The sequence below is a fragment of the Odocoileus virginianus genome, chromosome 3 (assembly GCF_023699985.2).
Source record: "Odocoileus virginianus isolate 20LAN1187 ecotype Illinois chromosome 3, Ovbor_1.2, whole genome shotgun sequence".
In the NCBI taxonomy this organism is placed as follows: domain Eukaryota; kingdom Metazoa; phylum Chordata; class Mammalia; order Artiodactyla; family Cervidae; genus Odocoileus; species Odocoileus virginianus.
This window is the reverse complement of record NC_069676.1, coordinates 82,929,336-82,955,142: the sequence shown is the minus strand read 5'-3', so window position 1 is coordinate 82,955,142 and position 25,807 is coordinate 82,929,336. Positions and strand designations below refer to the sequence as shown.

General features: G+C 37.9%; 1 protein-coding gene across 16 annotated transcripts in view; it reads left to right on the top strand.

Annotated features, from left to right (window-relative positions):
• Positions 1 to 25,807, top strand: part of MEF2C (myocyte enhancer factor 2C) — a 173,830-nt gene that overhangs the window by 88,533 nt on the left and 59,490 nt on the right. For all 16 annotated transcript variants that reach the window (XM_020875436.2, XM_020875435.2, XM_020875442.2 and 13 more), the window contains one exon: positions 5,391 to 5,594. In XM_020875436.2, the coding sequence (XP_020731095.1) occupies positions 5,391 to 5,594 (204 nt within the window). The remainder of the gene's footprint in view (positions 1 to 5,390; positions 5,595 to 25,807) is intronic.

Here is a 25,807-nt window from a genome sequence, read left to right as displayed (position 1 = left end):
CCACTCTATAGAATAAGACAGAATAACTCATCTGCCTCTTCACAGGGCCACGAAGTCTGCAGATCTTGGAAAGTGTTTGGCATTTCTGGCTTAACATTCCAAATTCCCTCAATGATTTCGCCAGCAAAATTATTCTCAGACCATACATCAACTTGTTTGCCATCCTATAGATGCTCTAATTTTGTTGGTATCGTCAATGTCTTCTTAAAATTCTCAGAGCTGAATATAGTACCAAAGATTAGTTGGTGCTGACTAACAGAGAGATCATTAGGATAATTAATTCCCACTGTGAAACACTGTAACTTTAGAACCTTTTCCCATAATCAGCTATCCCGTTAGTTTTCCTCCAACCTGAGATTACATAATTCTTTTTTAAATACAAATGAAGTCTTTAACATTATCTCTGTTATCTTATTTGTGACCCAGCTTTCCAGTATGTAGAGGAAGCTATGTATGGATCGAGACTCTACCATGTATTGGGTTATTACCCAGACTTGTCTTGTATGCAGATTTGATAAACACGGCGGCTACATCTTCCTCTACACCAGTGATAAAAATGGTGCCTCGGACAGGAAAGTTACTCAACTCCTTGGTCCATTGCAAGAGACTGTCTTTAAACTTAACACTGGTTAATTAATTCATATTTAAATCATCTAAATTGCTACCAGCTAATCTCAAATCTATAATATTATGATGAGGAGTTCATCAAATGCTTTGCCAAATATATGTTCTTTAAAAATCTGAACTCATTAGAAAGTTCAATAAATTTTTGCTCAGTTGAATGCAGTCATTTGAACTCTTAGATCCTCCCCCTTTACTTCTGTTTCCTGTGATTGTAAAATTTAGTTTTTACCTTCACACTTGTCTGTCTTTCATGGTGAGTCATCAGGGCAAGGAATAAAGTTCACTTTTTTCTGAGCTTTTTGAATTATTTTCTTCTTACTTCAGGAAAAAATAATATATTAAAAACACAAGTTTTAAAAAGTATCTACTTTTAGTGGAAAATTTTATTAAGACATTCAGAGTTTAAAACACCATTCCAAAATCCATTCATTGATTGAGTATCTATTGGTCAGTCTTTGTGAGGCCAGACATGGTGTCTTCAGGGAGAGGCAAACTCAGACAACCAGTCAACTCTGTAATATTAGAATATGTCTCATAATGAAGGTTTGTCAAAAGTTCTATAATTAATGAATGTGCCTTTTCTCAATTTAAAATTCTAATTCCAAGCCCTGATTCATACCTAATAAGTTCTAGAGTAATTATCAGCATGAGATGTGTGATCCCTGCCCTTATGCTAGGATTTAAAACCCGAGACTAATAAACAACTTAATACTGAAATGTCTTAATAAAACATCATCATTATTACATTTGGGGCTGTTTCAAGAGGTAATGAGAAAGAAACATAAAATGCTCAATGTTTACAGAGTCGTCTTGCTTCCCATATGTATGTTACATGTGAAATCTCTTTGATTTTGAAAACTGAATGTAAATTGTAGTGCCCACTTAAACAGTATTGGTTTTATTCTCTTCTCGGTACACCTTGATTGATGTAACACTGGAAAAGAGAATCTCTTTGCCTAACTACTGTAAAAACAGTTTTCCATGTCACCTAAGGTTCGAATATGTTATTGAAGTAGAAATGGACTTGTCCCCATTACAAACTATTCTCAAGTTATGAAAAATGTAATCATTACAATACATTATTATATTTTAGTGTAAAAGCTCTGAATTGCAATCTTTGTCATTGAGTGGCATATTTTAAATGAAGAGTAATATCCCAGTTCTCTTAAGAAAGCTTAATGCTCAAAAACAATTTTATCTAACTGTGAACAATGAGAAAAAGCATTATAAAATACATTTTGAGTATGCTATGAAGAATATGAATATAATACAGAATTAAATTTAGCACAATTAAGAGTAGATTTTGAAGATGTTTTCTTAAATGCTTTAGTACAGTTATCATTTCAGTCTGCAGTTTTAATGAAAAGAAGCTATATGCACTGACTTTTTTGACAGGTATTATTAAATAAGTATGCATTATCCAGCAGCCTATTTGGTTACACAAATGTTGAGGAGTACCTAAAAGTAAACACAAATAGTGGCTTTAATGATATTTTTGTGCCGAAATGTACTTTGATGGTGAGTGTTGTAACGTGCTAAATTCTGAGGTTTGAGTACGACAGAAACCATACTGTATTGAGACATTCCACCTACAGTTTGTGGTCATGAAAGTCTGATTAAAAGTGGTTTTAGATATATGAAAGTATTTTGGGTCAGTGCCTTCTGCACTGAATGCCTCTGTAACCTATTTCACTAAACAAATACCAATGTGCAAGTACGTCTGCATAACTAAACTACATCTAAGAGAATTTGTATAAATCTGTATAATTAATAGTGATGATTTTTATCCATTCCAAAAGAGTCTTTATTTAGCTCATCCCTAATACTAATCATGACTCATCTGAATGAACCAGAATAAAAAAAGTTTCTAAAGTAGCATGATAATCAAATATGAAAACACTAGCTGTATTTTATTTGAAGTACTTTTTAGTAAGGCAGTTAATAAACATAAAATAGAAGGTGAGACTGGCAGATATTACAAAGAAAAATTATCCATGTTGAAGCTTAGTAGATTTTGACTATCTGGTGTCAGCTGGTAAATATCTAAATGCTGTATTTTCCAAAGAATGATCAGTGGAGACTCCATAGTTCAGTTTTATCTTTCTATCAGGAAGACTGTAGTAAGATCTTCAAATAACCTTGATCAGTAGACTCTGAGCCACTAAGACAGGTATATTTTGTAAGTTCTTTTCCTATAAGTCAACCAAGAAAGGGATAAAAACTGAGATTTATTGAGCTTCTACTTTAAATGCAAAGCTTAACTGAACTGAATATTGTACATATGTTATTTTATATAATCATTGCAGCAACCTCAAGAGTAGGTGCTATCACCATTTTATAAATGAAAAGTCAAACTCGGAGAAAAATCAAATTTGAAGAAGTTAATTTCTCAGGGCTAATAAATAGCAGGTCTGCGTTGAAATCTAGGATCCCCTGAATCCATACCCCACGTTCTTCTCTTTCTGTCATACTGCCTTCCATGCAGATGTGATATAAGAATATAATCATTAGTAAAGTATAGGTTTATCTTTCTAAAGTTCTGCTTATGAGCTGCTAAATGAAAATTTGGTGGGGAAAGCTATCACAGTATTTTTTTTTTTCGAACTTTTTTAAAGATTTTTTTTTTATTGTGGACTGTCATTTTTAAAGTCTTTACTGAATTTGTTACAGTATTGCTTCTGTCTTATGTTTGGGTTTTTTGGCCCCACAGCATGTGGGATCTTACCTTCCTGACTGGGGATCAAACCCACACCCCCTGCATTGAAAGGCAAAGTCTTAACCCCTGGGCAGCCAGGGAAGTCCCCACAGTTTTATATAACATCTATCATTTTGATATTTCTAAAAAACAACATAATAGTTTTTGCCATTTAATTTTTAGACAATAGATCTTTACCCTGTGCCCATATGTCTGCGTTCTAGGCACTGGGGATACAGCAGTGGGCAAAATAAAAATGGTCCATGCTCTTATGGAATGTGCAGCATAATGGAAGACAGACATTAAGCCAATGATCACCCAGAAAGTCATACAAGTTATAAAATGTGAAAACTATAAGAAAAAGCAAAAGATGATAGGTAAAACAAGTATTAACAAAAGTGGGGGTGGGGGCAGTGAGGAGACCAGGAAGTCAGCTTTTCTGTCTGCTAGTCCCTACTTCCTGTCAACGCATGTATTTAGGAGTGTGGGATGAGGGGGCGTTCGCAGTCCACTCAGTAGTCTCTGGTTTGGGTGACTGAGTTTACGATGAGATCGGGGACCCAGGAAGGGGAGCAGATTCGAGGTTGAAGATGAAATTTGGGCTTTGGGAGTATGACATTCCTAAAACTTGTAACTAGACACAGGAGTGGAGAACATTCATTGGGTTTCTGAAGACAGATAAGGACTCAAGATTTAGGAATTACAAGCAGGTAGGTAGTAGATAAAGCTGAGCTGATCTCTGCAAGATAAGTTGGATTTGAAGGTAGTGGGGGGGGATTTTAAGGCTCACCTTTGATCATAATAATTCAGTCAGTCAGGATTTCCCCAGGTAGATACTTCAGAAACCCTTGTTCTGAAGAATGACAACAAGTGCTCCTCAAAATAAATAAGCAAAGAAATAAACATTCTGTCAACAAGAAGTTTGGAAAGCAGGTTGAAGTTTTAAAAAGTTGCACAGCCCTTAATATACCACTGTGCCTCATTTCCTACTTGTATTGAACCCTTGAACTTCAGTCTTAAGGGGCATTTTATAGAAATGCTATTCTACAAAAGACCTGCTGGGAAACACTGGACCACAAAGTATACAGGCTTATACTTAAGAACGTTCATGGTTTTGGGTGGGCAAAGTGGAGTTTACTCAAAACTGAAATTGGAAACAGTGAAATGCATGCTTGTAGTTGGTTGCATTGGCAGGTGGAAGTGTTTGAAGCCAGAGGAGCTCCTGTAGCCGACTCATCAGGAAGAAAAGGCAGTGACAAGAGTGAGGTTTTGAAGATTAGGATGAAATGAGGAGGGAATGGTTTCAGACAGGAAGATTGCCTAGGACAGGAAGCTGATAAAGACGGGAATGATAAAGACGCCTGGGAAATAGACGAGGAAGCGTGAACCTGAGAGATATTTTGAGGAAAGGAATTATGGAACTTGGTCATAGATTGGAGTAAAAGAAGAGAAAGGCAAAGATAGCAATAGAATTTCTGGCTTGGGAGAGCACGAAAGGGACACAGAAGAATGAAACCAAGACCCTAACAGTGTTATGGCTAAAGCTCTTCCCAACTCCCTGCTGGATTTCTAGAAAACAGAATACTACTCTGTCTGAAAGTACAGTCAGATCTCTTCAAGTGTTTTCAGTTAAACGGCATGAGACTAAACAATTTTGAGAAGTTTTGAACACAGATCTAAAATACTATGTCCATAATGTCATGTCCAGTCTTCAAGTAGCCAAAATAGAAGCTCCAGATTTATAATTAAGAAGTATGCTAACACTGCTGAAATTGACTTTTTTTTTTAATCTTGAATTGCTCAACGAAACAACTCCCAGGTCACCATCCCTACAACACCCTACACGAAGTCTGGCATTTAGTTTCTGCATTCAGCAGCAAGCTAGAAATCACACATTTTCCAATTCTAAGCAGAAATTAGTTTTAGATCTCTTTGCTCTCTTTCCAGACGCGTTAGTGCCAAGGGCTCCGATCACAACGCACTTGGTGTTACAAAGGGAAAAAAGTACTGTTTTGTTTTTCAAGGTGTGCTTTTTTTTTCTGAAAAAACCCGCCTGCTTGCTTGCTTCCAGGTGACGTTTACAAAGAGGAAATTCGGGTTGATGAAGAAGGCATACGAACTGAGCGTGCTGTGTGACTGTGAGATCGCGCTGATCATTTTCAACAGCACCAACAAGCTGTTCCAGTACGCCAGCACGGACATGGACAAGGTGCTGCTCAAGTACACCGAGTACAACGAACCGCACGAGAGCAGGACGAACTCGGACATCGTGGAGGTGAGCGTGCGCGCGCCTGCTGGGCCCCGAGCCGGCACAGCCGCCTGCCCTCAACCTTCCCTCCTCTCCTCCCGGCCTCCACGCGAGCACAGCTTCCTTTCCTAAAAGGTGTATACGCCCGCAGGTGTACCCAGAGTCGTTGCCCCAGTTATTACTCCACCCTCTCTCTGTAGCCCCCAGTGCAAAGTGAGAGTGGTATAATCGTAGGGACTCAGTGAGTCTGCTCCTTGCTAGAAACCAGGCACCTTGTCAGATTATCAGTCTCATCCTTCTTGAGTCGTCCTTGTGCACCCCAGTGTCAGGCCACCAGAAATGGGAAGTGTGGCTACGGGACAGCTCACCCACATTTTAGATGACATCTCATGATTTCTTTTAAGTGTATACTAAAGTATATACTTCTCATGATTTCTTTTAAGTATATGCTTTGACAGTATAGTCAAAGAAAAAAAAGTGAGCTCACTGTGACTTTTCATTTGGTTTTCACATTGTCTCTTCTTTCTAATTCATTCTTCCTAATATATTCTTGCTGAAAGAGTAAAGATAGTTATTCTCCCAGAAGTGTTTTTTCCCCCAAATCATATAATTTAATATAGCGTATTGATACACATAGAGTCAGAAATCTGATGGAAATGAATTTCTAAATGTCACTTGGTGTTTTATCCAAGTTAGATTTAAAACATGGTTCCATTGTGCCAAAAATAAGTAAGCACCCTGTTGAAACTCAAAAATATTTTTTATCTGTTACCATAAGTAACATTGCCATACAATTTTAAATGTTTCCCACATGTATCCTATTTAAATGTTATTGCCTTAAGTACCCTTTGTAAGCAATGACTACTAAACCAAAAAGGAAGAGGTATAATGAGGTATATATCCCCATTATTCAGAGATAAGATGTCCCCATCTATTTTCCCCACCTGTCTTTCTCCTCATGGTTTCCTTGATTATGACTGCTTTTCCAGAATTAAGAGAAAGTAAATGTTTCAGAAGTATGTATTCAGAATCAGTCTACCAGAATACAAGTTTTTCTTGCCATTGCTTTAACTGGTTCCATATTATGAAAAAATGTAGTTCTGTTCCTGATCAAATTAATCTGCCTCTTACATCCATCCTCTCTTTTACCTGTTATAACTGTCTAAGATTAATTCTCATTTCTTTACTTTTATTTGAAAGTTTTTTAATTTTTTTAAAATTTTTTGCCTAATAAGACCAAGCAAATAATTTCAGAGAAACAAAAGTAGATGATAAGTAGACCTAATATGTGTATTTTAAAATACTTTCAGATTTGCATTGCTACACATTTAGTGTTTCACTGATGATTCTAATTGTGGGCTTGCCTTGATCTTGAAATTTAAGATCATTTATAAAATTTACCTAGTATGTATTTCAGATAGCATTTTATTCATGCACAGATATAAATGTGAAAATACATAAATATTAACAGTTGTCAAACCTCGTAAGTGTTTTCATGTGTGAAAGTGCTTTCACATGCATGCTTGTATACATTCACACACAGTTAACATTAGTTCTAAAGACAGAACTTTGTACTCAGAACTCCACTTCATTACCAAAATCATTACAATAAGCATTGCAGAACAACAAAAAAATCAAATTGGAATTTGTCATCAAACTTGAACTGTGCCTGTCCTTCATATGGTGGGAACTGCAGTTGAACTGTATTAATCTAGGTGAAAACTTGATTTTTTAGATTTGTTTTCCTAGGAGTTTAAAAATCTATAAAATTATCTTCTGTGGACTTTGCTCAGGAATATACTCTGGTTTAAAGGAGAGTTAAAACTTTACATACTCTAGAGATTTTCATATTCTGGGACAGATGGGTATCTCAACCAGACTTCTTCACAGTCATGAGAAGAACACTGAGTTGAAGGTCACAGGGCTTTGCCTTGCGCAGTCTTACTGGGTGACAAGCTGGCTACTTCTCAGGTCTGAAGTTTTCTCATCTCAAAAATGAGGACAGTGAGTTTGAAAGCTTTGTACAATGTAATTCTTTAAAAAGCAAAAATAGTAGAGTAGAGTAGCAATTCCATCATTATCCTGCCCTTAACATCAATAGATTAAAGTTCTGAATCTCTCAAAAAGACATTCTGAGGCTCCTAGATCAAAACTAGAGATGCTTTGATTCTCTGAAAATCACATATAAGTCTATCATGATTCGGGACTGGCCTGCTCAACTACCTGAATCACAACAGTCTTCACCATTTGACTTTCCCACACTGTAGTAATAACTGAGATGATGGAGAAAGCAGTCAAGTGGGATCCCTAAGCTTGACAAAGTTTGTACCACAAAAGTACAGAGAGTATTTTTTAAAGTGCATTTCACTGAAATCAGTGTGCCTGAGATCCTTGGTGAAGAAGAAGGGATCTCGGTGGGAAGCTGTATTTGTATTAAGTTTCCCAAAGTAATTCTTAAACACACGAAGTTTGAAGACCTCTGCAAGATGAAGACATAAATTGTGTTGCAGGCTAAGAACCTGCGATGCATCAGAGACTTGAGAAATCTATTCTTAGAACAGATCTAACACAAAGTTGAAAGTTAGGATAGTTTACTACTCCTGGGTAAAATTTTAAATCCTATTTATTTTAATTTACTGGAATACACTTAACTGAGGAAGTTTAATGAGGAGCATAATATGTTTCATGAAGGGTCATTAGTTTTATATTTCCCATTTGGACCATTATCCCTCTCCCTTAACCCTCTGAAAACAGTTTACTCACAAGAAAAAAAAAGATCTGCAAAGAGAGAGGAATAACATGATTCCCAGTTTTCAGCCTGAAATACAAATTTCTGGGCCATACCAGAGTAGTGTTACAGGTCATAGGAAATTGTGCAGCGCGTGGGTGTTGAAAGAGATTCCTTCTTTTAGCAAAAAAGCTCTTCGTAATTATCATGTCTTTGCTTGATAATTAGCACAACTGTTACAATGGCACAAAGACTTACAAAGACTTAATAGACAGACTGGGATCGGGGTTTTTTTTATTATTATATTATAATGCAGCTTGAATATCTGTTTAGATACAATATATAAATATGCCAGATTTTGTAAATGTGTTAAGTTTTTAATCCACTGGTTAGGGGAGAAAGAAAAACAATTGTTGTGTTAAAAACACTTCCTTTGAAGAAAGTCCATTTTATTTAACTATATGACAAGTATACTAGGTTATTACCCAAAATGGTAGCTGGTGAGGCTGTGGAAATTCAGTGGAGGCTCTGATGGTATTCAGAAACTGCTTCCTTCATCCCCTTGCGCCTGTCTAGCGCCACTCCTGGTTCTCTTGGCTGCCTGCCGACTCCCACAGTTGATGCTGGGCTCTTTCTGGAAGGAGACGTGGGGCTGAGCACTTCAGGATGAACTGAAGATCTCAGGTCCCAGGGGACATGCTGTAAGCCTGTAGAGCCATTTCTTCACTCAGCAAGGATTTAGCAGGCACCAGCTTATGTTCAGTACCTCTCAAGGACTTCTGAACTGGGAGACAGGCCTTCGTGTTAAGGATATGAAACAGGCAAAAATTAGCTTGGGAACAATCAGAGGGCAAAGGAGCAATAATCTCATTAAAGTAATACAAACTGCTGAAAGGAAGGCTTCCGCTAAACAGTTCAGCAAAACTTCAGACTGGTCGTTGATCACCAGATCATTCCAGGTGATCCTTGGAGAGACAGAAGTCCCAGACAGGTTACCTCATATCCAGCGCATGTTTTCTAACCACAAAACCCACTTGGGAGCATCACTTAGCACCTGGCCAGGGAGGGAACCTCTCACCCTTCAGTGACTCAGTAATTCTCTTTGAGCGGCTCATCTAGTCTGGGCTAGTGACTAAGTGACTCTGTGTGGCCGTGGGATAAAACATAAGGACCCGAGCTGCTCCCTGGGAAACCAAAAAGATGGATGTTACCCCTGCAGAAAGAACCTTTGATTCACAGCTCTCTCAGTAGAAGATTACTGGCTTTTCTTTTTGAGATGCAAGAATGAGAAGGAGAGTCTGTGTGTGGGTGAACGAGGGAGCATGCGAGTGAGGGGGGCCAAAAGAAAGGGGAGAATGAGAGGTGATATTTACATGGAATTTTATTTTCTGTTACCTGATTCCTATTTTTGGATTTAAAGACAGTTCTAGCAAAATGTCTCCTTGCGCAGTAATAATTAAGGCCTGAATTGGGTCTGCAAAGGCCTTAAAAATACACTTTAGTATTCCACAGTGCTCCTGGAGGTTATCAATAAGTTAACTACCTTTACATAGTTGGTAAAAATTAAGAGTAATTTTTGTTGAAAAACAAATTCAGCCAATAGTGGAATTGGACTTTACAAACTGTATATTACAAAAGTCAGATGTAGATATAAAATGTCAAAATATGTCTCTTTTACATGAGCTTTCCCCAATTAAATAGGTTTCAATTTTATGCTTATAAAAATATAGATACATGAAAATATATATGCTTTATAGGTATATGTTACATAGATACTTTTCCTAAAAGAAAAAGAACATTCACTTATATGTTTGATCATTTGTTAAATTTTCATTATTTCATACATTCACTGAACAAAGATTGGCTGAATTCCTGCCATGTGCTATGTGCCGTGGAATGCATGGAGATAGGAACGTAACCAAGGCCCCTCAAGGCCTCTTGGTCAAGATTGCTCACAAGGTCGTGCGTGATCTAGCCTCTGTAATTCTCTTCTTCTCCAGCCTCACCTTTTGTTATTTCCCTCAGCCACCCCCTCACCCAGTTCCCATCCTGTACTCAAGCTGTCTAATGATGCTTATATCCTTCAACTTCTCCAGGCCCTGTTTGTTTTGTCTTCAACATTCCTTACTCGGCCTTTGCTTCGCTTTTATTTATCCTTCATTCAAGTCAGGCCCCAGTTTATACTTTTGGAAATATCCTGGAGATGCTCTGTAACTTGTGTTTATTGTTTTTCCTATATTATAATATGGGAATCTAATATGTTCTGTGTTCTCTATCAAAGCACTGTTGAAGCTATTATCCAATTACTTGTTCCACACTAGATTTTTAAACTTCTGGAAGGCAGGGCCAGTGCACATTTTGTTTTCCATCACATCTCCAGGGCTTAATGTGAGGTTGAGAGAATGTTAGACCATCAGAATATATCTGTAGAAAAAATAAACAGGGGAAGACACTTAATAATAGGATATAGCCATGGGATTGTCGTATAGCATAATGTTACTCGTTTAAAGTATAAAAATGTTTTTACAGTTCCAATGAAACAGTTCACTAAAATTTTATAAATTTCATCAAAGCACTATCAAAAACTACAGTGATCTAAATCTGTACCATCTGATACAGTAGCCACTGGCCACATGTGGCTGCTGCTGCCGCTAAGTCACTTCAGTCGTGTCTGACTCTATGCGACCCCATAGACGTCACATGTGGCTAGTGACCGGCAAATGGGACAAGGGAAGATGTAGAATACATTGATATCCAGAAAGTTCTATGAGACAGCACTGGTCTAGACTGAAATCTGAAAAAGGAGGCATTTAAACTAATTGTGTTTTCAAATCAACACCAGGATTAATTCTGCAGTGTGAAATTAGAACAGTGCATTTCAGAGGTGAAGAACTGTGTAGCCTTGAGATTTTAGAATCCAAAGCATAAATGTTCACTTTGAGAGACACCAGTCTGGAATTACACACTCATCGTAAAACTGAAAGCACATTTTGCCCCCACACCAGTAACCACAGAGTCAATCAGTAAGCTTACCGTCTGGTTCGAAAGTTCTTTTGAGTTGTCCAGGCTGACAGGGAGCACTAGACACGTGAACTAGGTAATGCGTGCTGTTTTTTTAAATGTGAAGCTTGTGAACGGAAGGATGGTAGGTCTTCCTTGTTACTATTTTAAACTTACTTGAAGCAGCATAGGCTAGTATTTAACTTTATAATTAGTAATTAATTTCTTCAGAAAAGCAGTTTTTTTCCAGAAACTTAGAGAAGTAATATTCTTGAACTACATTAAAAATTCTTCTTAGATTACTGTGAATTATAATTAAAATAGTCTTTATTGCAAGTAGCTCAGTAATTCTGCCTTGTCCTCTGTTAAACTAAACATATAATTGCTTTTGGATAGATAGTATTGAAAATTGAAGGATTAGTATATTTCATGAAGATTTAAACCTTCAGTGTTGAGGCTTCTAAGGAAAACAGGAAAAAAGTTATTTTGTTAAAAACAGTAAAAGAAAAGGTTTTGCGCATATTTCTCCTAAGTTGTAATGTTTGTTTTTGTTTATATATCTTTAAAAGACTTTTGCTTGTCTCTGTAAATCAAATTTATATTTGTTCCCCAAAGTCTAAAAGAAACAGTTCTAAAATGTATTCATATTTCTCATCAATCCACAACGAATTTCTGTATATCAAATCTGAAAATCCATTCCTTTTTAAAAATAATGCACTTGCTTAATTTGCATATATTTTATAAACATGAAAAGCTGCTTCACATGTCGTTTATTAAGAAAATCACTGTTGAACAAATAAAGTGCATGTTAGATTACTCAAGTTGTATGCACAAGGCAATAACACATTACCTCTCATCTTTCTCGTTACACAGCTCTAATGGCTTAGTACTAACAGAATCAACAGAAAATTATTTAATATAAAAAAGAAAATTATTTAATAATAGTAGGAGCAGAAAAGACAATAAGTTTCAAAATACAGCCTTTTGTCAGTAGTGAAACTGCTTTATAATTATTAACCATCACCATTTTATTGTTATTGTTTTCCATGAATCACCTTGAATTGGAACAAACCAAAGTCCTCATCATTTTTTTCCCTCAATATCTGAAAGTGAAAGGGGGAAACATATTTAGCCTGAATCATCATTATCAATATTTACAGAGTTCATGACACCTACAACTTGGTGTTGGACTGCACATTTGAACCAAATGTTGCATTCTAGCCATTGACAGTCCTTAGGTAAAGGTAACATTATTTGGTTTTAAAATATATCAAATAAGATATCGAAGAGTGGAATATTCTTATTTCCTTAGGGTTGGGCTAAGTATATGGCTATGAAATACTCAAAAGTGAAGCTTTAGGGACAATTTCAGAATCCTGCCTAGAGTCAGAATAAAAGATGATGAGTCTTTAATCAAAGGATGTTTATTATTTCAACTGCCTCACTGCATTTTTAAGAATTATTATTATAAACCTACTTCCTCTCTGTGAAGGACATGATGTTTCATTTATAACTTCAACTGCCAGCTCAATGTATAGCATATTGTAGACATTTAATAAATATTATGTATATGTACATATATATACACATATATATGGGGCTTTCCAGGTGGCTCAGTGGTAAAGAATCTGCCTGTCAATACAGGAGATGCAGGAGACATGGGTTCAATCCCCTAGGTCAGGAAGATCCCCTGGAGAAGGAAATGGCACGTCACTCCAGTATTTTTGCCTGGAAAATTCCTCTGATAGAGGAGCCTGGTGGGCTACAGTCCATAGGGTCACAAAGAGTTGGCCACAACTGAGCTACTGAGCATGTATGCATGGATATATATATATATGTATGGATGGATATATACAGATACATCTATACCTGTGTATATATACTTATATGTATATATAAAAAATATATAAACAACTTGTGATCATGATGGTATAAATATTAAAATTTGCCAAATTTTCTTCATTGAAATCAGATATGTTCTAATAATAATAAAAGGTAAGACTCTTTCAAGAGAACCAGAGATGGATAAAGGCTGTTGCTTCCCTCATAGCTCAGTTGGTAAAGAATCCACCTGCAATGCAGGAGACCCCAGTTCCATTCCTGGGTCAAGAAGATCCACTGTAGAAGGAATAGGCTACTAACTCCAGTATTCTTGGGCTTCCCTTGTGGCTCAACTGGTAAAGAATCCACCTGCAAGGCGGGAGACCTGGGTTCAAGACCTGGGTTCGACCCCTGGGTTGGGAAGATTCCAGGAGAAAGGAAAGGCGCTACCCACTCCAGTATTCTGGCCTGGAGAATTCCATGGACTGTATAGTCTATGGGGGTCACAAAGAGTTAGACACAACTGAGCAACTTTCACTTTCATCACTTTATGTAAGGGGAAAAAAAAAGGCACAGGGGACCACATAGAGATATTTCTTGTAGTCCTGGTGGAAAGTAAAAAGACTTTCAGACCAACATACGTAGATTCCTGGGAAAAAGAGAAGCGATGGTGATACTTCGGCCAGGATCTAACAAGAGAGTTCAGAGGGTCTGAGACAAAATGCCTCCAGCCCAGTCTGAATCACTGGGGGGGATCTTGCTTAAAGGCTGATTCTGATTCAGTGAGCACAGGGCAGGGCCCAAGAGTCTGTATTTCCAACAAGCTCCCAGATGATAACTGATCCTGCTAGTCTATGAACCAAACTGAGTAGCAAGGAGCCAGAGCCTTTCCAAGTATCTATTTTCTCAAGCGTGGAGTTTGAAAGTACATTTGTGAACATTTTTCATACCATAAAAAAAATGTTTTCAAACCGATACACGGTTAAACTAACTCTTGAAAGCAAGTACATTACATTTTTGGAAGCACAAGATAAAAGGCCTGTTATTACAGTGAACTGAGCACTGCATCTCCTGGCCCCTCCGTTGTGCATGCCCATCAGCTGCTAGTGGCTCCCCAGTGCAAGTGTCAAGGAAGATTCTGAGTTCAAGACCAGACTCGGCAGGCAAGTCTGATGTCTATGGTTAGCAGTGGGTACAGAGAGTGGTGGCCCCTTTGCATTCCTCATTACCCTCATGATCAAAGTAATTCATAGGACATTCTGAAAAAAGACTCCAGACTCCATCATTAAAAGTACTATAATTAGGCAAATGCTGCATATGGATGCAGCAGATTGGGTGGATAGATTATCTTATTGGGAATATATCTCATTTTACTAATAGCTGTTTGGCATGTTATCCAGTCACGTCTCAACGGCATTTAGTGTATTCTGTGTTACCCCGAAGTTTAGCCACCTAATGGAAGTTTTCAATAAGAAAAAAAAAAAAAAATCCCTGTCAATTATTTCTAAAGGTCAGAGAGTTAATGACTAGCTGGGAGGTTAATTAGATTCTGAAAGCCTCTTCATATCAATTAAATCTCTTATCTTTATGTTTTAGTAAATAAACTCAGTAACTATTTAGAGCTACTGTTTTAGGATAAGAAACACTATAAACAGTAAACTCTACAATGGGTATTTGATTTTTTCCCTCACATCTGATAAAATATTATTACAAAAAACCTTATATAAAAATGAATAATAGTAACTCTTATTTAAGAATTTCTGAATTTAAAACTTTATTTTTTGATATATCATACAAATGCCTCTTTAGTCATAAACAAATGCCATCACTGTGGCCTCAAGAAAACCATTTAGAAGAGAAAAACTCAGGTCAAAGTTTCCCGGAGAATGAGCTCCAATCTAAAACCAACCCCAGTCTCTATTCCCTTTAGTTCCAGCAACCAAACCCTTTTCAAGGTTACCTGTACACATTTGTAAATAAGTACTATATTTAGTGCCTGTGGCCTGACAAAGTCAGTCATTTCTGTCATGGGAATTCTCTTTGGATAATATAACCAGGTTTCAGATGAAATGAAACAGATCTGCAATAATGGCTACAGGTGGCCATTTACATTTTAATTAATTGAAATTAATAAAAATCAATAGTTTAGTTCTTCACTCTTAACGGGCCACATTTCAAGTGCCCCATATCGACATGTGACTAGTGGCTTCCGTTGGTCAAGATGGGTCCAGAAATGTTCGTCACCCCAGAAACCTTCTATTCAGCATCCCTGGTGTAAGAATGAAGCTGGCAAACCCAGCGCTCTTGTTGATGAGGTAACTAGCGTGATGGTTGATGGATACATAATAAAGGACCTGTGACCTGGAGAGCTTGCACCGGCCATTCCATCTTTCATTCCCACTGCAGGCATTGGCTGCATCCCTACTGGGTCTTAGGGTCTGTACCAGGGCAGGGAGGATCCATCAGGTATGCGGAGTCATTTACTCCAGGAATGGCATATCTGTAAAGTCAGTGGGATTCTGTGTGGGTCAAGATGAGAGGATGGAGGGAACACTGAAGTTGAAATAACCCTGAGGAAGAAGGAAAAACGGAGGAAGGGACAGGAAAGGACAGTCCTAGAAGAGCGGAAAGAAACCAGGTCAACTCTAAGCTTTTCCACCAGAAAGGGAGTGCGCATGCGTACGCAGGCTCATGTTTCCTAATTAGGTATGCGGGGAATTTTATCTTCTCCCAGGCTTCCTGACTAGGTTCTCCTTAAAGGTGGTGGTTCTGAATTAATTTCACATGGGGAAAAAGAAAGCTGCAGAGTGATTTTCCTAAAGAATGTTGTTGGAAGCGTTACCGTGAGAGTTCTCATTTAAATTTTACTTGTAGGAAAGAACTTTAAAAGCCCCACAGATTTGGAGAGAGATTAGTCCTGGTTATGGCAACACCACCCGTTAGTTCTATAACCTGGGCTGACTTGTTCAACGTTCTGAGTTAGTTGGTCCACCCTGACCCATCCTGGCTCACAGGGCTGATGGGATGATTATGGCTGTAAACGATGTCAGAGCCCACTGTCAACTGTAACGTTAGGTGGTGGTTTAGACGCTAACGACTGTGTCCGACTTTGTGCGACCCCATGGACGGCAGCCTGCCAGGCTCCTCTGTCCATAGGATTCTCCAGGCAAGAATACCGGGGTGGGTTGCCATTTCCTTTTCCAGAGGGTCTTCCTGACCCAGGGGTCAATCCCAGGTCTCCTGCATTGCAGAGAGATTCTTTACCCACTTAGTTACGAGGGAAGCCTTTAAGTTAGGTAAGATGTCTTTATTTTCAACATCAAGGGAAAAGTTCAGGAAATTTAAGCTGTTTTACCAAAGGACAGAGAAGCAGCAGTTTTTTACATTAAGAATAATTATATAGCATTTTCTATTAACAGTTATGTGTGCTTAGTCGCTCAGTTTTGACCCCTTGAACATGTAGCCCACCAGACTCCTCTGTCCATGGGTTTTCCAGGCAAGGATACCGGAGTGGGTTGCCATTTCCTCCTCCAGGGGATCTTCCCGACCCAGGGATCGAAATTGCGTCTCCTGCATCGCAGGCAGACTCTTGACCCACTGAGCCATCAGGGAATGCCTTAATAAATATTGCATTCTTATATAAATAATGATAGCACTTACATAAATTAAAAGGATCTAATAAAGGCTAGTGAATTGATGTTTTTTCCACAAGCATTTGTGAAGTGTTCCCTACGTGCGAGGCGTTGTGCTGAGTGCATAGGAAACGTGACAGTGATCATGAGGAGTCCACGGTCCTCCAGGGCCGACACGCCGTTGTGGACACAGCATGCGCAGCAGTATTTGTTCCCTCATTCAGCAGATATACATGAACATGAAGATCAGGTGGTAAAACTTTGTGCTAGTTACTGGTGATGCACCGGTGACTATCCTATCCACCAGTTTGAACTGCGAAAAGACTTAGGGCGCAGCAGGATAACTGAAGGAAAAGAAAGTAATTTCAGTTGTGATCCCATGAAAACATCCATCTCATGGTGGGTTAGAGGGGAAAACACAACCTTGAAAGATAAGTAGAGTAAGTTGATAGGCTGAACCAGTCTGCAAGTCATTTTTTCCCCCATGTAAAGTAAAAGCAAGACTAATAAAGATAATGATGGAGATATACAAATGCATACACACACACACACATCTATGTGTATATGTAGCAGGCTTTAATTTTGTTTCCTATTGACACTGGATTTTTTTTTTAATATGTTATTTCTCTGTAAACATGTGGTTTTAATTTTTAGGGAAATTCTATAGAATACAAATGTTTGAAAAATGCAGTGAATATAATTACCTTTAAGTTTGACAAAAGGGTCTCTGGTGTTGAGAACGGAAACTTTCAGGCTGTATGGGATATCCTCATCTTAACTGTACAAATGAGGATCCTTCTACCCCCTCCCTAATTTCTAAAACACCCTCCCTCTGGCTGAGAGGCTGGAAAATTGTTACATGCCTGTGTAACATTCGTAGAACCTAATAGTTCTACAACCTTTCTTGCAGTTCAATCATTGGAGAATGTCCTTTGTTTTTGTAGTCCGCTGTTTCACATAGTAACAGCTTGTTGTATTTTGGTCTGTTTGCCAGAGGGAAGGTTTATTTTTAAAACCCTGAACTCTGAATTTTTCTTTATTTTTCCAAGATTGAAAGCAGCTGAAATGCCTGGAGTTACAGGTTGAAGGCTGCTTTACAATATGTGAAGAGAAGCTTCTTTCCCTCCTCCCTTTGTGTGTGTGTGTGTTTTTAAATTTTTTCCGAACAAATGTCTTCTAACTGGTAGTTGTCTAAAAATAGAAAACTGCCTAACTAAAAATAGCCTGGCTCTAGTTCGTGCCAAGGAAAATGGAGAGGAATAGGCGTGGAATAGAAGGCTGAGTAATCCAGTTCTATTCATTCAGAGAAACCTTTGAGAATGCAGCGATGATAAAGTACCCTCCAAAAACCGCAGGCCTGAGTCTCACTTCAGACTTCTAGGTGCCAATAAACATTTTAGCCCCAGGACACATTTTTTTTCTCATAGGTTGTAAACATTTTCTAAAAGACAAGGCTTTGTTTCACAGAAATCTGACCAACTGCCATAACTAACTTTCCTAAAGTCTTAAAAGTCCATAATTATAACATGTATTTCAAAAACGCATCTTAAATGAAAGTATTGTAAAATAATGTACATCATGTAGTAATCAGGAGAAAACTGTTAACAATAAAAACCGCTTACTGCTTGCAATTAAACTCGAAACTTTAAAGAGTTTCGCAGAAAGAAAATTATTCCTGTGACTCATTGTAGCTAAAAAGAGCGGCTGACTTATTTTAGTTAAGCTCCCTTGGACACAGAATTCTCTTGTTACGTATGTAGCCCCTTGATATACCAATATTTAGTCTCTTTTCTTACAACTATACTTTGCATCCAAGCATGTTTTCACTTTTAATTTTTTAAAGGGAGTAGAAACTACTTTGAAAAGGAACATTTTTGAAGGTAGGATGGCTTTGAGTTTAGAGAAACGGAATTCTGAGTAAGCCTTAAAAAAAAAATTACATACACCAGTTTTGCAGTGGTAACGCTTTTTTTCTCTCTCTCTTTTTGTTTTGCTTAAGTAACCTGAATAACCAGGTCAAACATAGCAACAGGGTGTGGAAATGCCAGCACAGTTCATGGGGTTATACGGGTCTGAGCATTGTTCTGCTTGGTTCCTGTCATGCTGCTGGTGATAAGGCTCCTGAGACAAAGGACGATAATTGATGGAAAGAGACTTAAATCATTGCTTGAAGAATCAAGGTCCTTGTATCTGTGCACATCAACTCCTCTGGTCTCCTTCCGTCTTGTAAAGCATTTTGTCGTCTTGCGTGGTGGCCCCCTACTGCTCTTTGTAATGGATGCAGACCACAAGTGATTCCTTCATGCCGCATACAGGGTGTAATTGTGTCTGTGTGGTGTATTAGTAATTACCAAGCTGAATTCCCATATTGTATCTTTAGTGCAGGCATGGAAAAATAGGACATACAACCCTGCATAGCCATTTTCAACCTAGATAGTGAGCCACTTAGAGCTGCATTCCAGGGACAAAGCCTTTTATATGCACACTTTTCGAACAAAATTTTCATTGTTGAGTCATTTGTGCTATGCAGGATACATTCCGTTTTGGAAACAATTAACCTCTGATAATAAATTCACTTCTGACTTTTCAGCAAAGCCTTTGTAATATGGAAAATATTGCTATTTTAATTGCTAAAAAATTATTTTAATATTACTAAATAATAGTGAGATGAGCTATAATAGCCATGCTAGAGTAGCATATGGAAAGAACAGTGCGTGAATTACTACATATAACAGATTTGTATAACATTCATAAGTATTAAATAATATAATTGTTTTATTAGCATTTTTACTTTAAATAGTTATTTTCATATATAATTTATCCATTTTGGCTGAAGCATTGTTAAACTTCAGAATAAGCTAACAATGAATTTTTGTTACAGTAAGTAGATATAAATTAATAATTTCTTTGCTATAAAATTTGCATCCATTCTTTATGTATTATGTAGCCAATATTGATTGACTGCCTTCTACTGGTTAGAGATTTGAAATATCTACAGTATTATTTATAATAGAAGGCCAAATAACACAAGCAGAATGGTTTAAACACGAGAAGGTGTGTTTATTCTGTGCATCAAATGCTTATAATGACAGTTGAAAGCTATCAAATGTAGCAAAGAAATTAATATGGCCATTTCATTAATGATAAGTGATGACATTAGATTCATATTGTTATCAAATATATGCATGGTTTTAATTCCATCTTTACCAACCAACTTTACAAGTGGGCTTCCAGTATGTGTATTTTAGAAGTTTAATTTCACTTTTATCTGTAGATACTTCTATTCTAGCAGTAATTATTGAATTTCTAGAATATATAGAACTTTATAGTGATGCCAGGAGAGATACAAGTTGGGAAGCTACCGTCTGTGACCTCACAAAACTTACAGTCTAGCTAAGGTAGAAAATGCATATGTGAATCACCAGGACAAGATGGCCTAACAGGCATTATGGGATATTGGCGGAGGCAACATAACAGTGCTTGGGAGCCCCCGTTCCCAAAGTGGAGCTAAGCTACCCAAGTTTGTGTCCCACCCTACTGCTCACCAGTTGTATATCCCTGGACAAATCACTTAGGTGTTCTTCCTCTTTATTTTTCCCCTTTTTAAATGGGGTTTAATAATAGTACCTAATACATAGCTATTATGACAGTTAAGTGACTGAATATTTTTTTAAGTGCCTAGAACAGGGTCTGGCACATAGTAAGGTTTATTATGATGATGCCTTGTAATCAAGTAGCAACTATGGGAAGAATATTTTAAAAGTCAGAGATGGTAGCCATGATCGGTGATATCTTTTTAGCTCAAACAATTGAAATACAGAAAGATTGTTATGAATTGATGAAGTGGATGGAGACCAACCTTTCAAAAGACTAGTTATGCAAAGATTCACAAGAAGAAAGGAGCAAGGGCCTGAAAAATACTAGTTTGTTAAGAATTGAAAGTTCACAGGTAGAAGGAGCATTAGGAAAAATGGCAAGGGCAATGAGGAAGAAGAGGAAACAGATAAATCAAGAGCTCTAAATGTTTGGGCAGAATTAGGTACAATACAGAAGGTATAAGAATGATACTGTATGGTCTCAAGTAGAATAACAAAATGACAACCAGATAGAAGTAATATAATTGTAAAATGTAGACGTGCCAAAACATTTTAATTTTTACAAGTAACATGTATATGTGTACATCCTATAAAGCCTAAAACCTTTCATTATACTTAAATATTTTAAGCCATTTATGCCATACTGTGAACAGCTATGATTATAACATAAAAAGTTTTTTTTTAAATATCCATGTAATTTCAGTTTGCACTGATATATGCACATGCATTTATTTCTCTGACTAAAGACGAAATGTCAGATGTAGTATCTTAAAGGAGCAAATTGTAAAGACCTCAACAAGCATATTTAAGCTATCTAAGCTTCTCTAGATTAAATTGAAGAAAATCAAAATCTGTAAATTTTGATGTTCCTAATGAAGTATATGGACTTCCCTGATGACTCAGATGGTAAAGAATCTGCCTGTAATACAGGAGACCCAGGTTCAACCCCTGGGTCGGGAAGATCCTCTGGAGAAGGGAATGGCTGCCCATGCCAGTATTCTTGCCTGGAGAATTCCGTGGACGGAGGAGCCTGGCGGGCTACAACCCAGGGAGTCACAGAGTTGGACACCACAGGGCAACTAACAAACACACACAGTGAAGTGTGTGCACCTTGAATGACCACATGAACAGGCCAGGATTCTGGATACAATACTGCCAGGTGTAAAAACTCTACCCTTAGACTTACACACCTATAATCTAAAAGCTCAGCCATTTTTTTTTGGTATTATTTAATTGAAGTTTAATTGATTTACAATGTTGTGCCAATTTCTGCTGTACAATATATTAGACATGTAGACAGTATATATATATATATATATATATATATACACACACACACACATATATATATATTCTTTTCCATTATGGTTTGTAAGGCAGCAGGTGATGTGGGAGAAGGGGCAGAAGCAAGTTCTTGAGAATCAGACAAATCTGGTTTCTTCTACTTTATTCATAAACTCCATGCTCTTGGGCAAGTGTCTTAATCTCCACTGAAGCTTAGCTTCGTAAGCAGTAAAATTGGGATGGTAAGTCTTGCTTTTGGTCTTTTTGTGCACATTAGCTTGTACGCATATACCCATTAGCTCATGTTGGGCACATGACGCCCCTAAACATGTTATTTCCTTTCCTTCTGCTCCTTCCTCCTATATGTGTAAACATAGACAATGTTTTCTAACTTTCTTCTCTCTCTCTCGTGCTCATACACATACAAACACACACATTCACATTCACACCTGAGACATTGAAATCTTCAGTATATTTTGTGATTATGTTCAAACAAAATGTCACAGTTTATAAATTGTTACATATAATACATGTATAAATATTTCTGTCATGAAGTCATGAAATTCTCCGGAGATAAAATCTTCATTATACAGATTTTAAACTGAGGAAATGGTAGAGAAAGGTTAAAAACTAGGAGTCACGAATAACTCTATTAACTAAGGTCGAAACAGAATTGAAAAAAAAATAGGTTGAACCCTGTCACATGGAGGAGCTTGCCCAAGTTTTGTTGGTGATCTCTGGCAGATAGAGTTAGGACAGAATTTTCTCCCCGGTGTTCCTTTTGAGGGCTTGCGTGGTGGCTCACTTGGTGAAGAATCCACCTGCAATGCAGGAGACCTTGGTTTGATCCTGGGTTGGGAAGAAGGGAATGCTTACCCACTCCAGTATTTTGCCTGGAGAATTCCATGTACAAAGACTGGCAGGCTGTGTAGTCCATTGGGGTCAAACTACCATGTATCCAAGGAAGAAAGCAGTGAAAAGAGAGAAGGTGGGGGAGGGAGGGAGAGTGGGGGGAGCTTGATTAAGATTTTAAGGCAAGGAAAGTAATTAGCAAATCTAAGACAAGAAATTCCATATACTGCTGGTTTCTTTTCTGACGCAAAAAAAAACAAATAATTGATTTCATTAAAATAGTAGCCAGCCAGCAGTGTTTAGTGTGATGATACTTACTGTTAACAATAAAATATATCTTTCTTACATCGCTTCTAGCTTTGTATCTTTGCTCTGACTCCCTCAGTATTTTGATGGCAGTAATGATACATGCTCTTGGAAGTGAGCCAGGCACGCTAACACATTACACATTTGGCTTAGTTCCAAGTGAACAGGTGTTTTAAATATTCCAGTCACATACCCGCAATGTATATTGCTACTGGGGAAAGGATATTCGCTTCTGAACCACTGATGTTCCTTTGACACTCTTCTGAACCACCTATTTTGCACTCTGAAGACCTAGGAAAGATGAATTGTGATTTAAGGACAGACAACCATTAGAGCCCTAATATTTCCTATAGGAGGTGCAACAAATTTTATAGTTCTGGACTCTACACCTGACATCCAGTTACTGAGATCAAAGCACTTGCTGATCAATATTAGAAAAAAAGGAGAAATATTTCATTGCTTTCCATGATTGAGTTCCTACAAATATGAGGGATTTCATTTATATTAGAGAAAAAATTAGTAAATTATATGACAGCAAACTATTTGCTATATTATGCTTAGGGAAAGAAAGTGGTTTTCCCCTAGACACCATCATTCAGTTTGCAATGTCCTAAAGTAAAACAACCAAAAAAAAAAAAAAATTGTGGAACCTAAATTCTGAAAGTGAAGTATTTCCTTCTGGGGGCAAAAAGATGAAAACAGCTATGCAGAAATACATCTACCCAGAAATAATTCTGAAGATCCTTTCAAAATCCGTAGCTTCATGGTATAGTATGTGTGCATGCGCACACACGCGCACACACACGGATATGTGCACGTGCAGTTCACGTGAAATTGGCAGTTTTTCCAGCAGGTGAACTTGGTTATATAACTTGCATCTTCCTGTGTACTGTTTCCTGTGTCTGATCACCAGAATTTTCATTAATTTCTATCTGTCCCTCTGGCTGCAACAATAAAGTAATATAAAGGGTTGGAGTGAGAGGGGGTTCTCTCTTCTCCCAGCCACTTATTTTGACTTCACACCCCATCTCGGTATAGACTGGATTCCTCTGACCAGTAGTCAATTGTGTGCATGACCTCATGGAAACAGACACGGATTCTGTTCTGCTTCCTCTTTTAATGGTACTGTTTCCCCTCATCTTTTTCACAGTGGACTTTAAAAAGAAGTGGGAGTCTATGCAGAATGATGGTGATGGCTGTTTGAGGCATTTTTAAACGATTAGGTGGTTACTGTGTGGTTAATATTATTTATTCAACAGAAAATTGACTTTAAGCCCATGTAAGAAGCCAAGTATCATAATTGTAAACTTCTTTTAAATGTTATACAACTTTGTTTAATTTCACTTTTCAAAAAGTCCAGTTTCCCATCCGAGAGACGTGTGTGGGTTGGCCGGGCTGGGGAACCCTCCAGAGAAAACACAGCAGCTAAGCCACTGCGGAAGCAGCGTCGGTGACTGTGGGTGGCATTTCTCTGCTGAGTCAGGTCCGTGCCAGCCTTTCCCCAGGCTTTCACTAACACTGCGGATTTTCTGACAAGATGCAAAGCCCAAGTCTTGTGGTTCTTGAAACTCTCCTGTAGTTTTCCCCTTTTCCTTGGGACTTTGGGAAATTTTCACTTAAGAAGATCTCACTTCTTGCTCTGTCTTCCTAACTGCTGGAAAAAAATTGGGAAGTTTTACTGTCATTCCTTTTACTTTTCCTCCCATCCTGCCGGTAAAGTACCAGTGTTACCAGTATCATTTTGAAAACAAAGGCAAGGATAGAGTTTATGTATCAATTTTAAAAGAAGAAGTTGTTTTTTTTTTTAAGAAGTTTTTATAACGCATGAAAAATTTCTCCTTGATCCTATAGCTTTGCCCCAAGAGAAACAATAGTTGTCTCCATAAAAAGTATACATTTTTTTTCTTTTCCCTACCCTCCTCCTGAAACGCAGCAAAAGTGTCATCTTGCAATTATCAGACTTGGCATCACTTATCTACTCAAGCAAATTAAAGTGAAGAGCTGAGCGGTTAGATGTGAATCTAAGTAATATAGGCACCAAAAATTATAAAGCAACCCTTTTTCATTAAGAACAGAGACATAAATTTCTTGCAAAATATTATTTTAATAATTGCAGGAAACCTTCACTTTATTTTACCCAGGTAGATAACAGCCAAAATGTTTTTGCAAAGGACTTCCTTCCTCATCTTAAAAGTATAGAGGTCAAAAAAATTAAACCACCTTTCTTTCCTTAGGTTTTCAATAATCTCCCCTTAATTTTAACTATGTTGCTGCATTCAAAATATAGGTATTATTGAGAGCTTCCCCTCTCTTCAGTGGATAGTACAACCGAACAACAGGGAAAGCATTGTAGTTATCATTCTTCAGAAAATGAATTCTATTGCAAATATATCCCTTTATGGAAAAATGAGATTTGTCATACACTTAATTAATTTCACCTGAGAGTAAGTGTTCAAAGAAAACATAGGCAGACATCCCTGGTGGTCCAGTAGTTAAGAATCTGCCCACCAATGCAGGAGACACAGGTTCGATCCCTGGTCTGGGAAGACTCCACGTGCTGCTGGGCAACCGAGCCCACGGGCCACAGCTCCTGAGCGCACGTGCTTCAGCTACTGAAGCCTGCCCACCTGGAGCCTGCACTCCCCAAGAGAAACCACCGCAATGAGAACCCAAGCACCACAGTTAGAGAGAAGCTCCCACTCACCGCAACTAGAGAAAACCCGCACGCACCAAAGAAGACAGCACACCCAAAAAGAAAGAAAAAGGAAAGAAAAAGAAAACATAGGCATAATTTAGGGAGGCTTTATTAAGGGGACAAGTTTGCAGAGGCAGCATCCTGAGATAGCTAAGAAAGCTAATTCTGGAGCTTGCACCTGACTGAGTTGGTTAACTTGGTTCTGCCACTAACTTGCTTGGTGGACTTTGGCAAGTTCTTGGACCGCCTGGCCCTTCTTTTTTATTCATCTGTAGATTGCCAGTCATAGTGGAAGAGTGGCTGTGAGGATTAAAAAACAGATCCAT